Source organism: Ahaetulla prasina, chromosome 2, assembly GCF_028640845.1.
Source record: "Ahaetulla prasina isolate Xishuangbanna chromosome 2, ASM2864084v1, whole genome shotgun sequence".
Taxonomy (NCBI): domain Eukaryota; kingdom Metazoa; phylum Chordata; class Lepidosauria; order Squamata; family Colubridae; genus Ahaetulla; species Ahaetulla prasina.
Window position 1 is genome coordinate 252,889,589 of NC_080540.1, and position 19,192 is coordinate 252,908,780.

The following is a 19,192-nucleotide window of genomic DNA, read 5'->3' on the forward strand; positions in this document are numbered from 1 at the left end:
AGTTATGATCTACTCTAGGATTTTCCAACTTTCAGTGTCAGATTGACTGGAGACTCATTCTCATTTTTGAAATAACAACATTTATCCCCCCCCCTTATGAGGCGTGGCCAGTGTCATGACGGAACGGACAGGAACCCCGAGAGCTCCGGGGTGAGTGCCAAAAATCCCCTGATAGGGGGGTCCTGTCTGGACTGTAGCTGCCCTGCAGGGGCAGCGAAGAATGAGGGAGCTGCTAGAGCGGACAGGGAAGTTGCAAATTCCCTGTAGCTCTGGTTTTTTTTCCTCGATCCAATGAGGAGGACCGCAGCCATCACCAGCTGCCTGAAATTGGGACGGCCACAAGAACGGGCAGGAGGATAAAGCATAAGTACTGAACAAGATATTGAAGCCGGGTGAGTTAATACCATCTCACGAAGAGGCACTAGGAGCAATTTTGCCAACAAGCATTTAAAGAAAAATTGAGAAATAGTGGCTAATTTAAAGAGGAAACGAAAATGGAAGGAAATAATTAATGATACCTAAAACCTGACAAAAGTTGGCTTGGAACCTAAGTCTAGAGCCCTAACTGAATAGAGAAAACAGAGAAAAATATGACTTTTAATTAAAATTGACTTTGGAGAATTTTGGAGGCTTTTATCGATTATTTAAAGATTATAAGCAAGAAGAAAAAAGAGAGGAATTAACTAAGATTTTAAAAATGGATTTTAATTGAGCATTTCCAAGTTCCTCTATTCTTTATAAATTTGGATTCAAAGGATTATAATGAAACTATTTAAACAGGACTGAAAAGAGGCAACAAATTGAAACAAAGAGAAAAAAGGTGCAGCTCAAAAATGGACACTTTGTTAATTGTGTATTGTAACTGTAGACTAAAGACTGACATCTAAAAGCAGAAGAAGAAATACAGGAGGGAAATGTCTTTGTGATTTCAGGACAATTTCAAAGGAGGATTTTTGTAACCAGATGGCTGACCTTTAAGATTCATAACATCAAAGAATAAAGTAGAAAACAATGGACAATAAGAAGTATACAATTGTCATTTAAGCAAGAAATATAAGAAATGATTACAGAACTGGAATATTAAAGATAAGAGCTGCATGCAGCAATGATAGAGAAGAATATAAAAAGCATGATATAATAATGTAAAACTAAAATTTATGTTAAAGATTAGAGGATTATAAAAATGTTGAGAAGAGGAGGAATGGGGTAATAAGGAATCTAAAAAGTTAAGAAAATATGCAATTTTTAAGCATATGTAGTGAAATTGAAATAATTTGAGATAAAACCTCCAATAGAATATTTGAATATAATTATAGAATTATGTGAGAAATGGGATATGTTTGCTCCTTTTCATTTTGTTCTTTTTATCTTGTTTATTATTTCAATTTTTTTCTTATTTGGAATGGGATTATAAAATAGTGTGAATTAGGGAAAAGGAGCATTATCTAATGTAGGAAATATATATAAATGAATGAAATTGTTGAGTAAGTTACTGTTAAGCTTAGAAGAAGTACTAAGGGGAAGAGATCTTAATGCTCCATGAAATTGCCATAATCAACCATGCATATCACATATTAAAAGAAGAGGGAGTCAGGCTGTTCTCCAAAGCACCTGAGGGTAGAACAAGAAGCAATGGGTGGAAACTTATCAAGGAAAGAAGCAACTTAGAACTAAGGAGAAATTTCCTGACAGTTAGAACAATTAATAAGTGGAACGACTTGCCTGCAGAAGTTGTGAATGCTCCAACACTGGAAATTTTTAATAAAATGTTGGATAACCATCTCTCTGAGATGGTGTAGGGTTTCCTGCCTGGGCAGGGGGTTGGACTAGAAGGCCTCCAAGGTCCCTTCCAACTCTGTTGTTGTTATTGTTATTGTTAAAAGATCTGACTAAAAACAGTTTTAAAATTAGTTTAGGATTTCAGGCTATTGTAAGTGTTGTGTTGTTAATCTCAAATTTAGAAAGAAACTAAGATTGTCATGAATTGTCCAGAAACTCATCTTTCTCTGATTGTTAAATACAGTCAGGACTCCCAAATATGAAGAGACAAGGTTCAGTGGGGAACAATGTCCTCTGGCTTCCCACCCATTATACTGCTTCTCTCTTTGCCAGTACTCTTTTATTTATTTATTTATTTATTTATTCAATTTTTATACCGCCCTTGTCCTGAAGGACTCAGGGCAGTTTACAGCCCATATAAAACAACATAGACATAAACAAAAATTAAAAACATATTAAAAAGCTGATTCTAAAATTAGGCCAAATAAGATTAAAACTAACGTAAAACCGTCCTAAAAACCCCATTAAAATTTCATTAGGCTAGCCCCGCACGATGGAATAACAAAGTCTTGAGCTCACGTTTGAAAGTCCGGAGGTCGGGGAGTTGACGCAACCCCGGAGGCAACTCATTCCAAAGGGCAGGAGCCCCCACAGAGAAGGCCCTCCCCCTGGGGGCCGCCAGTCGGCATTGTTTGACTGATGGTACCCTGAGGAGGCCCTTCCTATGGGAGCGCACAGGCCGATGGGAGGCTATTGGTGGCAGTAGGCGGTCCTGTGCCATGGAGCGCTTTAAAGGTGATAACTAACACCTTGAATTGCACCCGGAAGACCCGGCCAGTGCAGGCTGTGCAGGAGAGGTGTTACATGGGAGCATCGTGGTGCTCCCTCTATTTTAACACTTCCTTGCCATACACAGTCTCTTTATAATGCCTTGGTAAGACCACATTTGGAATACTGCATCCAGTTTGGTGCCACAATGCAAAAAAGATGTTGAGACTTTAGAAAGAGAAGAGTAACAAAGATGATTAGGGGAATGGAGGCTAAAACATATAAAGAATGGTTGCTGGAATTCAGTATGCCTAGTTTAATGAATGTCTAGAAGTGACATTGCCGGGTGTGAATCCCTCAGATTGCCGGGTGTGAATCCCTCTTTGTGAGGTGGGGTCATAGGTGTCAGACGGGCTTGTTTGTCGTGTACCTGGCTCCTTGCTACGTGACAGCTGCCCTGCCCGAGCTCCTGGAGGTGTTGGCTGGGGTGGCGGTTGAGACCCCCAGACTTATTGTCATGGGGGATTTCAACTTGCCATCTTCCGGCACATCATCGACAGCAGCTCGGGAGTTCATGGCTTCCATGATGGCCTTGGACCTGACCCAAGTAGTCGATGGCCCTACTCACACTGGGGGTGGCACGCTGGATTTGATTTTTTATCTCTGGTCAGTGGTTGAAGGATCTGGACTTGAGGGATGTAGTCATTGAACCTTTGTCATGGTCAGATCACTCTCTCCTTCGCCTAGACTTTCCGACTGCTACTCACTGCCGTAGGGAGACGGAACCAATTCGTTGGTTCCGTCCCAGGCACCTGATGGACCCGGAGAGGTTCCAAACGGAGCTTGGGCCATTTCCTGAGGGTCTGGCTCACGGCACGACGGAGGAACTAGTCGCGGCCTGGGAACGGGCCGCGGCTGGGGCTTTGGACCGTGTCGTGCCTTTGCGGCCTCTGACCCGCGAGATCCCAACCGGCTCCTTGGTTCCCGGAGGAGCTGAGGGGGAGGAACCACCGGAGAAGACGCCTAGAGAGTTTGTGGAGGTCCAGTCGTTTAGAGGCTGATCGGACACAAGTGAGGTCCTATACTAGGACCTACCTTGTGGCACTGAGGGATGCGAGACGCTGTTACGCCTCGCCCCTCATTGCGTCGGCAGATAACCGCCCAGCCGCCTGCGGTGACCTGCCCTCCTTCACCAGGGGAGCGGGATGACCCGCTGCAGGGACGTGCTGAGGAGTTTAACGGTTATCTATACGATAAAATCGCTCAGCTTCGGGACGGTCTGGACCAAAATTGCGGGATCCGAGGGGGCGCCTGAGGCGGTCTTGGTGACATTGTCTGGGATGATTTTGACCCTGTGGCTCCCGAGGACATGGACAGGTTGCTGGGTAGGTTGAACGCCACCACGTGTTTACTGGACCCGTGCCCCTCCTGGTTGGTACTGGCCACTCAGGAGGTGACACGAGGCTGGCTCCAGGCGATTACGAGCACTTCTTTGTTGGAGGGAGTCTTTCCGGCTGCCTTGAAAGAGGCGGTGGTAAGGCCCCTCCTCAAGAAGCCCTCCCTGGACCCGGCTGTTTTAGGTAATTATCGTCCGGTCTCCAACCTTTGCTTTGCGGCGAAGGTTGTTGAGAGTGTGGTGGCGTGTCAGTTTCCCCAGCACCTGGAGGAAACTGTCTATCTAGACCCGTTCCAGTCCGGTTTCCGGCCCGGATACAGCACTGAGACGGCTTTGGTCGCGTTGGTGGATGATCTCTGGAGGGCCAGGGATAGGGGGTGTTCCTCCGCCCTGGTCCTATTAGACCTCTCAGCGGCTTTTGATACCATCGATCATGGTATCCTGCTGCGCTGGTTGGAGGGATTGGGAATGGGAGGCACCGTTTATCGGTGGTTCTCCTCCTATCTCTCCGACCGGTCGCAGACGGTGTTGACAGGGGGGCAGAGGTCGGCCCCAAGGCGCCTCACTTGTGGGGTCCCGCAGGGGTCGATTCTCTCGCCCCTCCTGTTCAACATCTATATGAAGCCGCTGGGTGAGATCATCAGTGGCTTCGGTGTGAGGTACCAGCTTTACGCTGATGATACTCAGCTGTACTTTTCCACACCGGGCCACCCCAACGAAGCCATCGAAGTGCTGTCCCGGTGCCTGGAAGCCATACGGGTCTGGATGGGGAGAAACAGGCTCAAGCTCAATCCCTCCAAGACAGAGTGGCTGTGGATGCCGGCATCCCGGTACAGTCAGCTGAGTCCTCGGCTGATTGTCGGGGGCGAGTCATTGGCCCCGATGGAGAGGGTGCGCAACCTGGGCGTCCTCCTGGATGAACGGCTGTCTTTGGAAGATCATTTGACGGCCGTCTCCAGGAGAGCTTTTTACCAGGTTTGCCTGGTTCGCCAGTTGTGCCCCTTTCTAGACCGGGATGACTTGTGCACGGTCACTCACGCCCTCGTGACGTCTCGTCTGGATTACTGCAATGCTCTCTACATGGGGCTCCCCTTGAAGGGCATCCGGAGGCTGCAGTTAGTTCAGAATGCGGCTGCGCGGGTGATAGAGGGAGCCCCTCGTGGCACCCACGTGACACCTCTCCTGCGCAGACTGCACTGGCTGCCTGTGGCTTTCCGGGTGCGCTTCAAGGTGCTGGTAACTATCTTTAAAGCGCTCCATGGCATTGGGCCGGGCTATCTACGGGACCGCCTGCTGCTACCAAATACCTCTCACCGACCCGTGCGCTCTCACAGAGAGGGACTCCTCAGGGTGCCGTCGGCTAGGCAGTGCCGTCTGGCGACACCCAGGGGAAGGGCCTTCTCTGTGGGGGCTCCCACCCTCTGGAACGAACTCCCCCCAGGACTTCGTCAACTTCCGGACCTCCGAACCTTCCGCCGCGAGCTTAAAACACATCTATTTGTCTGCGCAGGGCTGGACTAGGTTTTTTAAATTTAGATTTTAAATGGGTTTTATTATATATATTGTTTTAATTATCGGGCTATATTTAATAAGTTTTTTAACGGACATTTTATCTTGTATTTATATGTATTTTATTTGCCTGTGAACCGCCCTGAGTCCCTAGGGAGACAGGGCGGTATACAAATTTGAATAAACTTAAAACTTAAACTTAAACATGATAGCAGTGTTCCAATATCTCAGGAGTTGCCACAAAGAAATGGAAATTAACCTATTCCCAAAAGCCAATGGTGGGTTTCAAATTTTTTTACTACTGGTTCTGTGGGTGTGGCATGGCTTGGTGGGCATGGCTTGGTGGGCGTGGCAGTGGAAGGATACTGTAAAATCTCCATCTCCTCCCCACTCCAGGGGAAGGTGACTGCAAAAAGCCCTATTTCCTCCCGATCAGCTGGGACTTGGGAGGCAGAGAATAGATGGGGGCGGGGCCAGTCAGAATTTTCACTATTGGTTCTCTGAACTACTCAAATTTTCTGCTACTGGTTCTCCAGAACTGGTCAGAACCTGCTGAAACCCACCCCTGCTGAAAGCACCTGAAGGTAGGACAAGAAGCAATGAATAGAAACAAATCAAGGAGACAACCAACCTAGAACTAAGGAGAAATTTCCTGATAGTTAGAACAATTAGTCATTGGAACAACTTGCATCCAGAAGTTATGAATGCTTCAACACCGGAGGTTTTTAAGAACAGATTGGACAACCATTTGTCTGAAATGGTATAGGGCTTCCTGCCTAAGCAGTGATTTGGACTACAAGACCTCTAAGGTCCATTCCAACTCTGTTATTCTGTTCTATTATTCTCTTTCTTCTCATTGTTACTGCTTGCCACCTATTGTTTTTTTCCATTGTTGTTGCCTCTGCATTCTTGCTGCTACCACTATCAGTCCCATTTATTTCTTTTGCTTTCTGCCTGTCTACAAAAAAAAAAAAAAGTCAGAATGATGGGTACCGCTAGATTTCAGGAATTCTTGCGACCTGTGCTTTGATAGAGTCCATAGAGACACGACAGACCATCTAAAAAAATATATATATATGTGCCTGGTTTCTTTTACATCCCAATAAACTACATCTTGAACCTTTTGCATAGAAGTATAACTATCACTGGACTGCTGATTGAATTTTCTAAACTTTTTTGACCAGGTTAGCTGAAATTCATGAAAGATGTAAAATCTGAAAACATAATTTGTGAACCAAGGCCCTTTCAAACAGTCAGTTATAGGAGAATAAGGGAGCAGTTGTAACTCATTTCCTGTAAGGGACATAGACAGATATTTCTTAAATAAAATGTTCTTTTGTAGAAGCCTAATTTTCCCTGCAGTCACGACATGACATTTGAGAAGGCCTTTTGTGAGCTAAGACAACATGGGTGCATTCAGTCTTTTAATGAATCCTTTCCTCTCAGCACATTGGAAAACTTAATAAAGAAATATGATTTCTTATTGGTCAATTTTCCTGATACATGAGCCAAGACTAAAATCAGGTCTGTAATGCCTCTGACATCATGCAGTGAAACTGCTCTTAAATAATAACATATTATGAATATAATTTCTCTTTGCTAATTTTTCCAGTGGCTGTTTATTTTTTTGATATAGTTTATTCTCAGTGCCTCAGAAACAAGATCAGGAGCCATAAGTATACATGGGATATAAAAAATGGCTGTTGTCATCATCTCTATGGGCTCATTTATCACTGAATATTTTACTGTTGGGAGGATGTAAATGACATTGGCATATTTAAAGCTTCAATTTATCCTCTGATTGGAGGATATGATTCCCTGAATGTTGACCTCAAAGAACAGAGATTTAAATACATGTATATATGTTACTTGCAAATATTAAGAGGAAGATTTGTATTTTATATTTTGTTATTGATACCCAGAAAAAAATATCTTGGGTTTTAGAATCTTTAAAGCAAACTAAGATTTGTATAAACTGATAATTCATAAAAATGTACTAACATAAAAACTCCTTTTACCCTATTTAATACCATCCCACTCTAATGTTGTGAAACTATAAATAGCAGCACCTTACCATATAGAATAGAATAATAATGAATACCACAGAACTAAAAACACTAAGTAGTATAGCAATAAGCTCTGAAAAGGGAGAACAATATGTGCTCCAGTATCACTCATTTGAAAAAACAACCCCTAGAGATGTAATAGGTAGATAATGGGGATAGGGTCTCTTAGAAGTTCAGCTATAAAGATATGACTAATTTCATATTGGTTAAGCACAAGAGATTACTGGGAATTTTGGAATTATTCCAGAAATGATCTGAGCAAGCAATATGAGATACCACATAGAGTCATGCTTAAAGTATGCTGTCGGCTTGGAAGAGGTTGGGACCACTTCCATCTGAAGCAGGTGTCTCCAACCTTGGCAACTTTAAGACTTGGGGACTTCAACTCCCAGAATTCCACAGCCGGTTTTGCTTCGGGGAGTTGAAGTCCCCAAGTCTTAAAGTTGCCAAGGTTGGAGACCCCTGATCTGAAGGATGGTTAGGAGACTATAAAGATAAAGCTGTAGAATGTTACCTTTCATGTTCTCCTATTCTACCTTTGTTTAGATACCTGAAATACAATTTGCATAATCATGTAATTTTAGGCATGAATCTGTTGATACAAAACTCTAGTGTAGAGAAAATCTTGGAAGTTGGCCATCTGAGATAGTGGGATAAATAGAGATTATTCTGCATCATAGAAACTGGCCTTTGGTCACTTTCTCAATTAAAAAATAATGGAAAAAGATATGTTACTGAGAGGGATTTAGATTTTTCCTTTTAAATACCAGGAGGACAATCCTCTGAAAAAGCATAAAGCTCTGCTTGTCTGAATCCAGCTGCAGAAGGTGGAGTGAGTCAGGATGGATTATATATGAGCTGACTCTGGCTGCGCTACTCACAGAGAAATGAAGGTTAGCAAATAATAAAATAATAAGTACAGTAGTGCTCTGTTAAAAATTATGCTTTTCCCCAAAGAATAATCCAGTACACTGGATCACTTAAAATGCAAATACGCAAATCTTATCACAACTAAATATATTGCATTTAAAAGTTTTTAATCATTTTTATGGACAGAACTGTTCTTGCTGCGATAATATTTTGCACAATCGGAAAGCTGAGGCTGGTGCAGTACGTACTGGGAACACATTATCTTAGATCAGGGGTGTCAAACTCAATTTCATTGTGGGCCGCGTCAGGGTTGTGTTTGACCTCGGAGGGCTGGCGCATGGGGTGGGGTGGGATTGGCATGGGCATGGTGGGCATGCCCATGGTGGGCATGACATAGGAGCACACCTCCACACACATGGTTTTATAAACTTATAAAAACAGAGAGCCGTACATTTCTGTGATTTTGTTTTTTTAATCCTTACTTAATCAACTTGATCACCTTATGAGAGAGAGACCAGATCAAGAAACTGACTCCATAGGAAGGCTACTGACTCCATAGGAAGGCTAGAACTATACATTATTGACATAGGCTATAGTAGTAGCTTCTTGTCCCAACTTCTGCCAACCTAGCAGTTCGAAAGCACATTACAAAAAATGCAAGTAGAAAAATAGAGATCACCTTTGGTGGGAAGGTAATAGTGTTCCGTGCGCCTTTGGCATTAGTCATGCTGGCCACATGACCACGGAGCCCCATGTAAACCATGTTGCAATAGTCAAGATGGGAAGTGACTATGACATGAGTGACTGTGAGAAGGGATTGTTGGTCCAGGAAAGGGCATAACTGCCACACAACCCGCAGTTGCGCAAAGGCCCTCCTGGCCACGACCACCACCTGCACTTTGAGCAAGAGTCGTGTGTCCAGGAGAACCCCCAGGTTACGCACAGGGTCTGTTTGGGGTAGTGCCACCCCATCCAAGATCAAAGGTGGCAATTCTCAGATTTAAATTTTATTTTTAAAAATGAGGATGCTGAATGCCACAGTGCAGTGAATCTTATTTATTAAGCTATTCCCTTAGAACCTATTCCTATTTTTAAAAATTATGGAGGAGCCCAAAAACATTTTGCTTGTATGGGTTATATTTATCATTACTTACCCTATTAAAAATAAAAATCGACACATTTTCTTCCACTACCACTTCTCAAGATTGTTTGATAGGATATTTGTTTGATAGGATATACACAGTTATTTTTCAATGAACTCCTGAGGGGGTCTTGGGAAACCCTAGTGGTGCTTGGACCATACTTCGTGAAAACTGCTATAATGGATAGGCAAATGCTGAAGTGTGCAGACCTGGGAAAACTAATGTATTGCGTGAGGTGAGATATCAAAAGATTTTTGTATTCTCTTTTACCCATACACTATTCTTTATGATATTTAATGTTAATATTTGTTTTCTTCTTTAAGGTGTCAGAAAATTATACCTTGATTTTTTTTGGTGATTTGCTAACATGGTTTTTTTGATGATTTGGTGATTTCAGTAACGTAATTTCAGTGGATTTTAGAGTCTATAAAAATGGTTTCAGTTTCTCAGATTGACCCTTTTGCTCTAATGTCTAGTATGTCTTCAAGTCGATGTCTTTCCCTGTCTATTTCAATTTCAATGTCTTAAAATTTCAATCTTCAACCTTCAATGTCTTCAAAGTGGAACTGACTTTTGGATAAGAAAAATAAGTTACGGTCTTATGTAGAGTAGTTAGGATTGTCACTTATTGGTTTTTGAACATATTTTGGGTGGGTGGGTGAAAGCAAGGAACATTACTATCTATTTTGAACTTAACCACAATAGTTTGAATTAGTAATGATTCCTGAAAAACTTGGAATAAGAACTTGGCTTTTGTGAACAGTCCTAAAGCATTTGGTGGTACTCTGAAGAAGAATCATGTCTAAGTGCTTTCTGCCATCTGCCTCACAATACCCAAAACACTGACAGAAAGTATTTTTTTTTCCTCAAAAAAGATATCTCATTTCTTATCTGTCACTGTTCTTTTTTGACCTTCTCTTTCTGGTTATTAGAGACAGACTCCTTTTTAAGTAAATCCTTTTACTTTATTCCCCTGCCTATTTCTCATTGTCTCTCTCTCTTGGTGTGGTCACTGCTGAATTGAGCAAAAAAGAACAAAAGCTATAATGAATACTGGTGGAAAATGAGCTCATCTCAAGTTCCGTTCCCCCCACCCCCCACCCCCAGTGATTTTTCCCATAATTTGAGAATGGCTGTTCAAGAAATCTTATCATAGAATAATACGCAATGGCAGATGCTGTTTCCCTCAGTCACAGCTTTGATGCCAATAGTATTGTATGCCTTTTTCATCCTTGTATTCACTCTTGGGGGTTACCCCATGCTACAGTGGAGTTTATTTTGGCCACAGAGCAGACAGCAGAAGCATTCTGTCTTGGTTTCTTTCCATAAGGAATGTCTCTAGTTGCCATGTTTTTGCCTACTTCTCTAGAACACCATCTGTGAATTTTCCATTTTCACGGTAATTCTGTCTGTTTCCAATGTGCAGAAATTATGCTATGCTCTCATTGTGTGGCGCCTTATTTGTAGCTATAAGCTTCATTCTCTCTAATGTTAGAATGCCATATGCCATTCTGTAGAGTGGATATTCGAAGGCCTTGGCTGTCTAAGTTAAAATATGAAGAACCATAAGAAAAGAGTTAAATGAAGTGCATTTTTCTCTTTCTGGGAGAACTCTTTCATATGGGTGTTGTCACAGATATTGTCACTTATAGTGTGGAAGAAATTCTGACTCTTTAATGATTTGGGAGATGGAACAGCATGACTGATTTCTCATACACTGAGCCTTCTGGGGAAATGGAGTCATCTAGAGTTGATGCTGGAAGAATTGTCTCCCCTGTTCTGCCAAGTTAATTTCTCTAAATTTATAATTTCTCCCCCTAAAACACAGAACCTAAATTCAGAGGAATCATAACTTAAATTTCCAGTCACAGAAATCATGTTGGATATAGTCATATTTTCCTCAGTGATAGCGCATTGTTTGTGCCTGCAGCAGGGAAGACAGCTGGATTCAAATGAGGAACAACTGGACATTCATCACACCATAAACTGTTCAATAAGACAAGAGTTGCTCTATAAAATATGATTTTACTTATTCTTTGTTTCTTATTCTGAAGAACAGAAATATGAATTAGCCACCAAGGACTGATTTCCCTACTTTTATAGTAAGTGATGTCTCATCACTTGTTTTCTTGTAAAATATTGTGTCAAATGTCATCTGGCAAAAGCTGTGTCAGTGGTATATATTTTATGATAGCTGTGTAACATGTATGAATGTAGCCTGAAAATCTGAAAAAAGAAAACAGGAATGTACCTAGGATTTAAGTTATAGTTATTTGAGTAAGATTTTTCGCTTTAAATAGAACAAGACATAGATTATACATAGACTTTCTCAAAGTTTCTGGCAATAAAAAAAGAAAGAAACTTGTTGGATATCCAGTTTGGAAGTACAAATAAGTACCAAGAATTATGTCCAGCTTATTTTTATTCTTAGGCTAACCTCACAAAATTTGGGAAGAAAACAAAAGAAAGATAAAAGAGACAGTTTTTGTATTAGCAAACCTGAAATGATTTTAAGTGTTCTACTACAAAGAGTAAATAGAAGACAAATCAAATTGGATTATCTAGTGCTAAGAGAATGTGGTTCCAGAAAATACAGTCCCTAATTAATGCTCATTTCTCTTGTGTAAAATTTGTTGTTGAGTTGATTATCTTGCTATTACTAACCTACCCATCCCAAACTAATCCTATTATATTTTGAAAGTATTGAAATCTGAAATAGCAGCATAACATAACAGCATAATAATAAGCATGTTATACCCAAATAGAGATCTTTTATATTTAAAGATGCTTTAAGGTGTTTTTTTAAAAAAAAGCATTTCCTGTTCTACCTGGGTACTTTTATGAGGGCTAAAAGATTTAAAAGGAAGCCTAGCTTACTCATAAAAGGTTTTTAATGTATTAGTATAGTCATCCGTTATTTCTAGCATTTTGAACTCGACTTGGAAGAAAGATCCATTCTCTTATAAGAATAACAATGGAGCTGGTTAAAACACTGCACGCACTTTGAAGTTAAAAGTTTTAACTGTTGCAACCTAACAGGGTTTTGCCTAAAAAGTAAAAGGATTTTATTTAAAAATAAGGTGTAAAATAAACATACAATAGTAAATAAGTAGACAATATATAAGAAGTAAATAGTATAAGAAGTAAACAGTATGTAATAGTAAATGAGTAAATAAAATAATTAAATTTCTGTGGATTTTATTTAGAAATAATATGTCCAGATTACTACTATGAATCCAGACATGAAGTGATTATGACCATTTTTCACAGTTACAACCTTTGTAAGGAGTTCTCCAGCTGATCCCTCAAGAAAGCAAGACTCTTGACTCCATTGGGTTAAATCAAAAGAACTTTTACTGAGAGAATGTGGTTACAGTAATGTCAGGCAAAATCTGAAAAAGCCTGTGCAAAGTACAAAGCAATTTTTTCATCCGCAAACTCCCCCTGATCAGTCCACCGGCAGCCAATGTGATGCCACAAGGTTGTTTTAAGAACTCTGAGGTGCTAGGCCGATAACAATTCACTCTCGGGGCATGACAGCCTTGAAATCAGGCTGGAACTGGCTGGGAGGGAGTCTGCTCCATCTCCAAAAACAATCTCCCTCCCTAATTCCCAGGCAACACATGAATCTCTTTTCTCCTGGACTCCCGAAACATGACCAAAGTGCAAACTACATCGGAAAAAATCTATGGCAGTTTGAAATGAATCCCAATACAGAACTTAATGGAAGACTGAAACTGACCACTCAGCATATAAACAATTTGTCACAGTGTTAATCTTTAAACTACTTTAGTGGCTATTTTGATGTGAATTTTAATATATTGTTAACCTTTTATAGTCTATATATTTTTGTTTCGTTAACTGCCTTGGTACTAATCAGAGGAGAAACAAAAATACTAAATCAAATAAGTGGATAAACATAGAAGCATAAAGGTAAAGGTTGCCCTCACACATATGTGTTAGTCGTTCCTGACTTTAGTGTGTGGTGCTCATCTCCATTTAAAGTCGAAGAGCCAATGCTGTCCAAAGACGTCTCCGTGGTGATATGGCTGGCGTGACTCAATGCCAAAGGCGCATGGAACACTGTTACTTTCCCACCAAAGGTGGTCCCTATTTTTCTACTTGCATTTTTTACATGCTTTCAAACTGCTAGGTTGGCAGAAGCTGGGACAAGTAACAGGAGCTCACCCCATTACGCGGCACTAGGGATTCGAACCGCTGAACTGCTGACCTTTCGATCGACAAGCTCAGCATCTTAGCCACTGAGCCACTGTGTCCCTTTATAGAAGCATAGCCAAATCTTAAAATATGGGCTGCCAGCAGCACATAGGATGAGAAATATGAATTACAACATTGACAAAATATCTCAAATAGGTCATTTTGGAAATGTTTTTGGAAAATTGCTGATTTGTGCTAAATCTTAATATTTCTATACATTTATAAATTATATCAACATTAGCATTTCAAATTAAGCTAAATCTGTTTGGGTTTCAAAGAACAGAAAAGAGAAATAGTCTTATACTTTTCACTTTCTACATGACATCTTTTGCATCCTTCCTGAATAGAGCATCATTGGTAGAGTAAATTTATGTCTCTTTTGGGAGAGCCAGTTTGATATAGTGGTGAAGCCATCAGGTAGAAATTGTGAGACCATGAGCTCTGGTCCTGCTTTAGACACAAAGCCTGCTGGGTCAGGGGTCTCCAACCTTGGCAACCAGAATTCCTCAGCCAGCTTTGCTCTGGGAGTTGAAGTCCACAAGTCTTAAAGTTGCCAAAGTTGGAGATCCCTGATCTGGGTGACCTTAGGCCACTCACTTTCTCTCAGCCTTAGGAAGAAGGCATTAGTAAGCCACTTTTGAAATCTTACCAGGAGAATCGCAGGCAGTTGTCAGGAGTCAACAGTGATTCAAAGGTATTAAAGAAAAATTCAAACCTCCTTTGGTGTTAGACTTCCCAGTCATTTTCTTGTTTCTTGTTTCAGGCAATAAATAGTATGTTTTTCTCTCTCTCTAGGTTGAAGCCAAAGGTCAAATAAACACTTTCCTTTCATCAAAAGAGCCATCAAATTCTACTTATCTCTTGTCATCCCAATGCATTGGTTGGAGAGTTACTACTGCCATGTGCCATCATTTCCTGCCACCCATTGGTCCTAATATCCCTTTGTCTCATATGCCTGAGCGGAAACCAGTATTATTGCCACATCAAAAATTGGAGCCAGTGGTTAAAGAGAAGAAAACCAAACGCTTGTCTTTAAGGTATGAATTTCCTGGGCCTACCCATTGTTTCTATAGACATATTTAATGTGTTTTGATATCCTTTTAATGGTTCTCATTTTCATCATCCTCATGGCATATAAGGTTTTGGAAGAAATATCTGGAAATTAATTAATTGGTATGAATCAGAATTTTGGATGAAGTAGAGATTTGTCTGCTTTGAATTAAGGGTTCCTCTCTCTGTGTGTCTCTTTTTTTTTTATGTAAAAAGTTTTATTTTCATTTTCCAACAACCTATTCAATATACAGTCTCTTATTCAACATTAATCATTAACTTTCATTTGTTACTTATTCGGACCTGCCCAGCTACCACTTCCTTCCTTAACAAACCTTCCTCCTCCCTTCTCTACTTTCTTCTACTTTCTTCATCCTTCCTCTCCTTCGCTTTTCTACATCCTCTCCTCTTTCCCTACTCTTCTCTTCCACCCTTTCTAACCCTCTCTTTCCCTTTCTTCTTCCTCTCCTTCGCTTTTCTACATCCTCTCCTCTTTCCCTACTCTTCTCTTCCACCCTTTCTAACCCTCTCTTTCCCTTTCTTCTTCCTCTCCTTCGCTTTTCTACATCCTCTCCTCTCCATTCCCTTCTGAAATGGCAGCTGAGCAGCCCGCTTTCATTTCAAATTATTTCTATTTCTTAATTACATATCTTCAATCATTCCTTTACATTGATCCTTCATCTCCCCCTCCCCCTCCCCCTCCCACCCCGAGACTTCCCAGAACAAAGTACAGGGTATAAAATTAACAATCATAAATTAAAATACAACATAAGTCAAGACCTTAACTCCCCTTCCAAAAACAAAACAAAAAAACATTCTTCTTCCAGTCCATTATATATCAGTCCATTCCACTCCTAAAATCTTCAGAATCTTCCAATTAAGTTAGTATTTTCAGTTCATCAATAAAATATCTTCATCAATTAAGACCAAATATATATCCAATCTTCATCGATCAAGACCAAAACGATATTCCATCTTCCAGTATTCATCAAAAATTCTTCTATAATATACCTTTCTTCCTTAACAGTGTCCCAAACATAATTCATATTTCCAGCTTAAATTCTTAAATTTTTATCCAATCTCCAAAAGTAAACAATATTCTATCTTCTCATATCTTTAATATCACTTACCTAAATCAAATAACATTGCTAATATTAATATTTCTTCAATTTACCTTACAATTAAACCCTATATATATATATATAAAAAAAAGATACCATCAAAATCACATCTTAAACATTCTCCTTCCCCTTGTCTTCTATCTTACACATTTCCTTACACATTTTCAATCTCCAAAAATATCACTTACATAAATCAAATAACATTACAAATATTAATATTTCTTCAATTTACCTTACATCTAACAAATAACATTATTAAAATTATAACTTATATCCAAAATATATCAATTATAACAATTAAATTCTATTTAACCAAATACCAACATTACATCCATAAATTTTTCTATCTGTCCTCCAAAAGTTAAACAATATTCCATCTTCCCATTCCTTTATACCTCACATATATCAAATAGTGATATACCCAAAATAAGTCAGTTGTAAAATTAAACCCTATGTATATATATTAAAAAAGAAAATACCATCAAAATCACCTTAAGCATTCTCCTTCCCTTGTCTTCTATCTTACACATTTCCTTACACATTTCCTTACATTCTCCTCCATCTGCTCACCCAATCAGCTTAACATCTAACAATAAAGACTTTCCAATCCTTAATATATTGGTGTAAAATCTCTTGTTTAAAAACTTATTAAGAAAAGATAAGCCTCAAAAGTTCCTATTAAAAAAAAAAAAAGAAGAGAATAAAAAGGATCCTTATTTAAAATAAAGAAGTTTGCAAGATTTTAATAGTTAGTTCTGTTTGCTTAAGAGCCATTCATAAACTGTAAAATCTACCAAAAGAAAAAGAAAATTTCAATAAACTTTTCTTCTTAAACATTGTGATAAAGAAAAAGGTAAAAGGAGAAAAAAATTATTAACAGTTCTTGTAAAAGTAGCTTGTTATATTCTTCTTCTTTATAGTTTCGTTTTCCTTTGTTTATTGCAAACGCCATTTTAAATCCACTCAAGTTGAAAGTTAGTTGTGAAAATCATTAACAGTTCTTGTTCATTTCATTTCATTTTAAAAAGTAGCTTGTTATGCTCTTCTTTATAGCTTCGCTTTCCTTTGTATATTGCAAACGCCATTTTAAATCCACTCAAGTTGAAAGTTAGTTCAAAGGAAAGCTATTTAAGAGCTGAAGTTAAAATTTATTACTTGCAAATTCTCTATTAAAAAAAAAAATAAAAAATAAAAGTTTCCGTATTTAAAATGAAAAAGTTTGCAAGATTTTAATAGTTAGTTCTGTTTGCTTAAGAGCCATTCATAAACTGTAAAATCTACCAAAAGAGAAAAAGAAAAATTTCAATAAACTTTTCTTCTTAAACATTGTGATAAAGAAAAAGGTAAAAGGAGAAAAAAATTATTAACAGTTCTTGTAAAAGTAGCTTGTTATATTCTTCTTCTTTATAGTTTCGTTTTCCTTTGTTTATTGCAAACGCCATTTTAAATCCACTCAAGTTGAAAGTTAGTTCAAAGGAAAGCTATTTATGAGCTGAAGTTAAGATTTATTACTTGCAAATTCTTGCTAGTCCTCCTGCTCTGTTCTGTCTGTGTTGAATTCTCTTTTAGGAATAAATCTTGACACAGAGATGGTCGCGGCTTCTCGTTCTGTGTAAACAGAAGCACCCTGGGCACAGAGTCATTAGGCTATAGGAGCTCTCACCCTTCGATCCCCTGGTTAAATTCCAGGGGATCCCGGGGAGCTCTACCCAAATCCTGACCACTCTTCCCTCTCCCTTCATCCGGGGGAGGGAATCACAAACCGTTTGACAGCCCATGTACGCTGTCAGGGACGGTTTGACGAAACCCAGGGCAGACGATCCCAAGGGAACGTCTGCGAAGCCTGCGTTGCCAGCGGAAGTCCCTCTGTGTGTCTCTTGTTTCACCTTTCTGCATGTCTGCTAAATTTGAAACAGGGCTTTGAATAAGAAAAACATCTGATACGGCAATATCTAAGATTAAAGCTTTTTTTTTAAATTGAGAATTCATTTAAGCAAGAGTTTGAGAAAAAGTAATGATAATCCAAGAAAAATAAACGAGTTACAGTATATTAATAATATATTCATGGCCTAATTCTGATCATATCTGTAGAAGAGATTCAAATACACTATGTATTTTAATCCCAGGATTAAAATGTATGTTTTCATCTCAAGGTGATTATGTTAATGAATGTATTTATTCTTCCTGACTATCCCAGGAACATTCTCCCAGAACATTCTGGTGGTTCAGAACACATTCTATCTTGGAAGACTTGCATATAATTCTTTGATTATCCTAACTAATTTGTTCACATTCATCCTTCATGCTCATCTTTCTTTCTTCTCCTTTACCTTTCATTAAGTATTGACATTCAAATTGAAGCCCTTGAAGGATATAGTCCTGTCTATCCTTTTCAGTCAGATTTATTGGCTCTCCTTAAATTAGTAATCAGAGCAAACTATTTGGCAGCCGGGGCTGTATTTTATGGATGCAAGGACAGCAGTTGATGGATCAATATGGTATTTATTTATTTTTGTGATTTATAAGAGCACCCAATTCTTGGCAGCAGACAGCTTTAAAAAATAATTTAAAAAGGAAAAAATATCAGTAAAGAAATACAAAGTATACATGCAAAATGTAAAATATAAAATGATGACCGGTGATAACACTAAAGGGGACAAGGGTGAAATTTCAGAGCTGTATCATTCTCTGATTTTTGTTCCTATAGTTGCCTTGGTATACACTTGTTAAAAAAATGTCTTGCTTGAATATGGGAAGCCCTGTCTTTAGTTCTTAATGATAGAAATTCTGATGTCTTTAGAAACTATAAAAATAGATTCAGGAATTACCGTATTTTTCAGACTATAAGTATAAGACTCACCTTAGTTTTTGGGGAGGAAAATAAGAAAAATGCTGGTTGGGGAGTGGATGGCCTCCTGGAATACCCCCAATCAACTGTTCCCAAAGGTGAACTTTAGCAACAGATTTGTTGGTTGTGAGCTCTGCGCCTTGCTTTTTTTTCAGCCTCTAAAACCTCCCTTTAAGAAGCTTTTTTCTTAAAAAAGCCTCTGAAACCTCCATTCAGAGGCTGGGTGGGGCTACATTCAGTGTATAAGACGCACCCAAATTTTCACCTTCTTTTAGGGGAGAAAAAGGTGCGTTTTATACTCCAGAAATACGGTAGTTAGTAATGAGTATAGGTTACCTGCCCACAGATAGAGCATGCCAACTTTAAGGTGAATTACTTTTGCATTTGACCTTAGAAAGGTGTGTTTAAGATCATATTAAAAATCT

At 39.3% G+C, this 19,192-nt stretch overlaps 1 protein-coding gene across 1 annotated transcript in view; it reads left to right on the forward strand.

Moving 5' to 3' along the window:
* Nucleotides 1-19,192, forward strand: part of TMEM232 (transmembrane protein 232) — a 120,400-nt gene that overhangs the window by 61,523 nt on the left and 39,685 nt on the right. Inside the window, exon 11 of the mRNA XM_058168078.1 lies at nucleotides 14,544-14,785. Within this exon, the coding sequence (XP_058024061.1) occupies nucleotides 14,544-14,785 (242 nt within the window). The remainder of the gene's footprint in view (nucleotides 1-14,543; nucleotides 14,786-19,192) is intronic.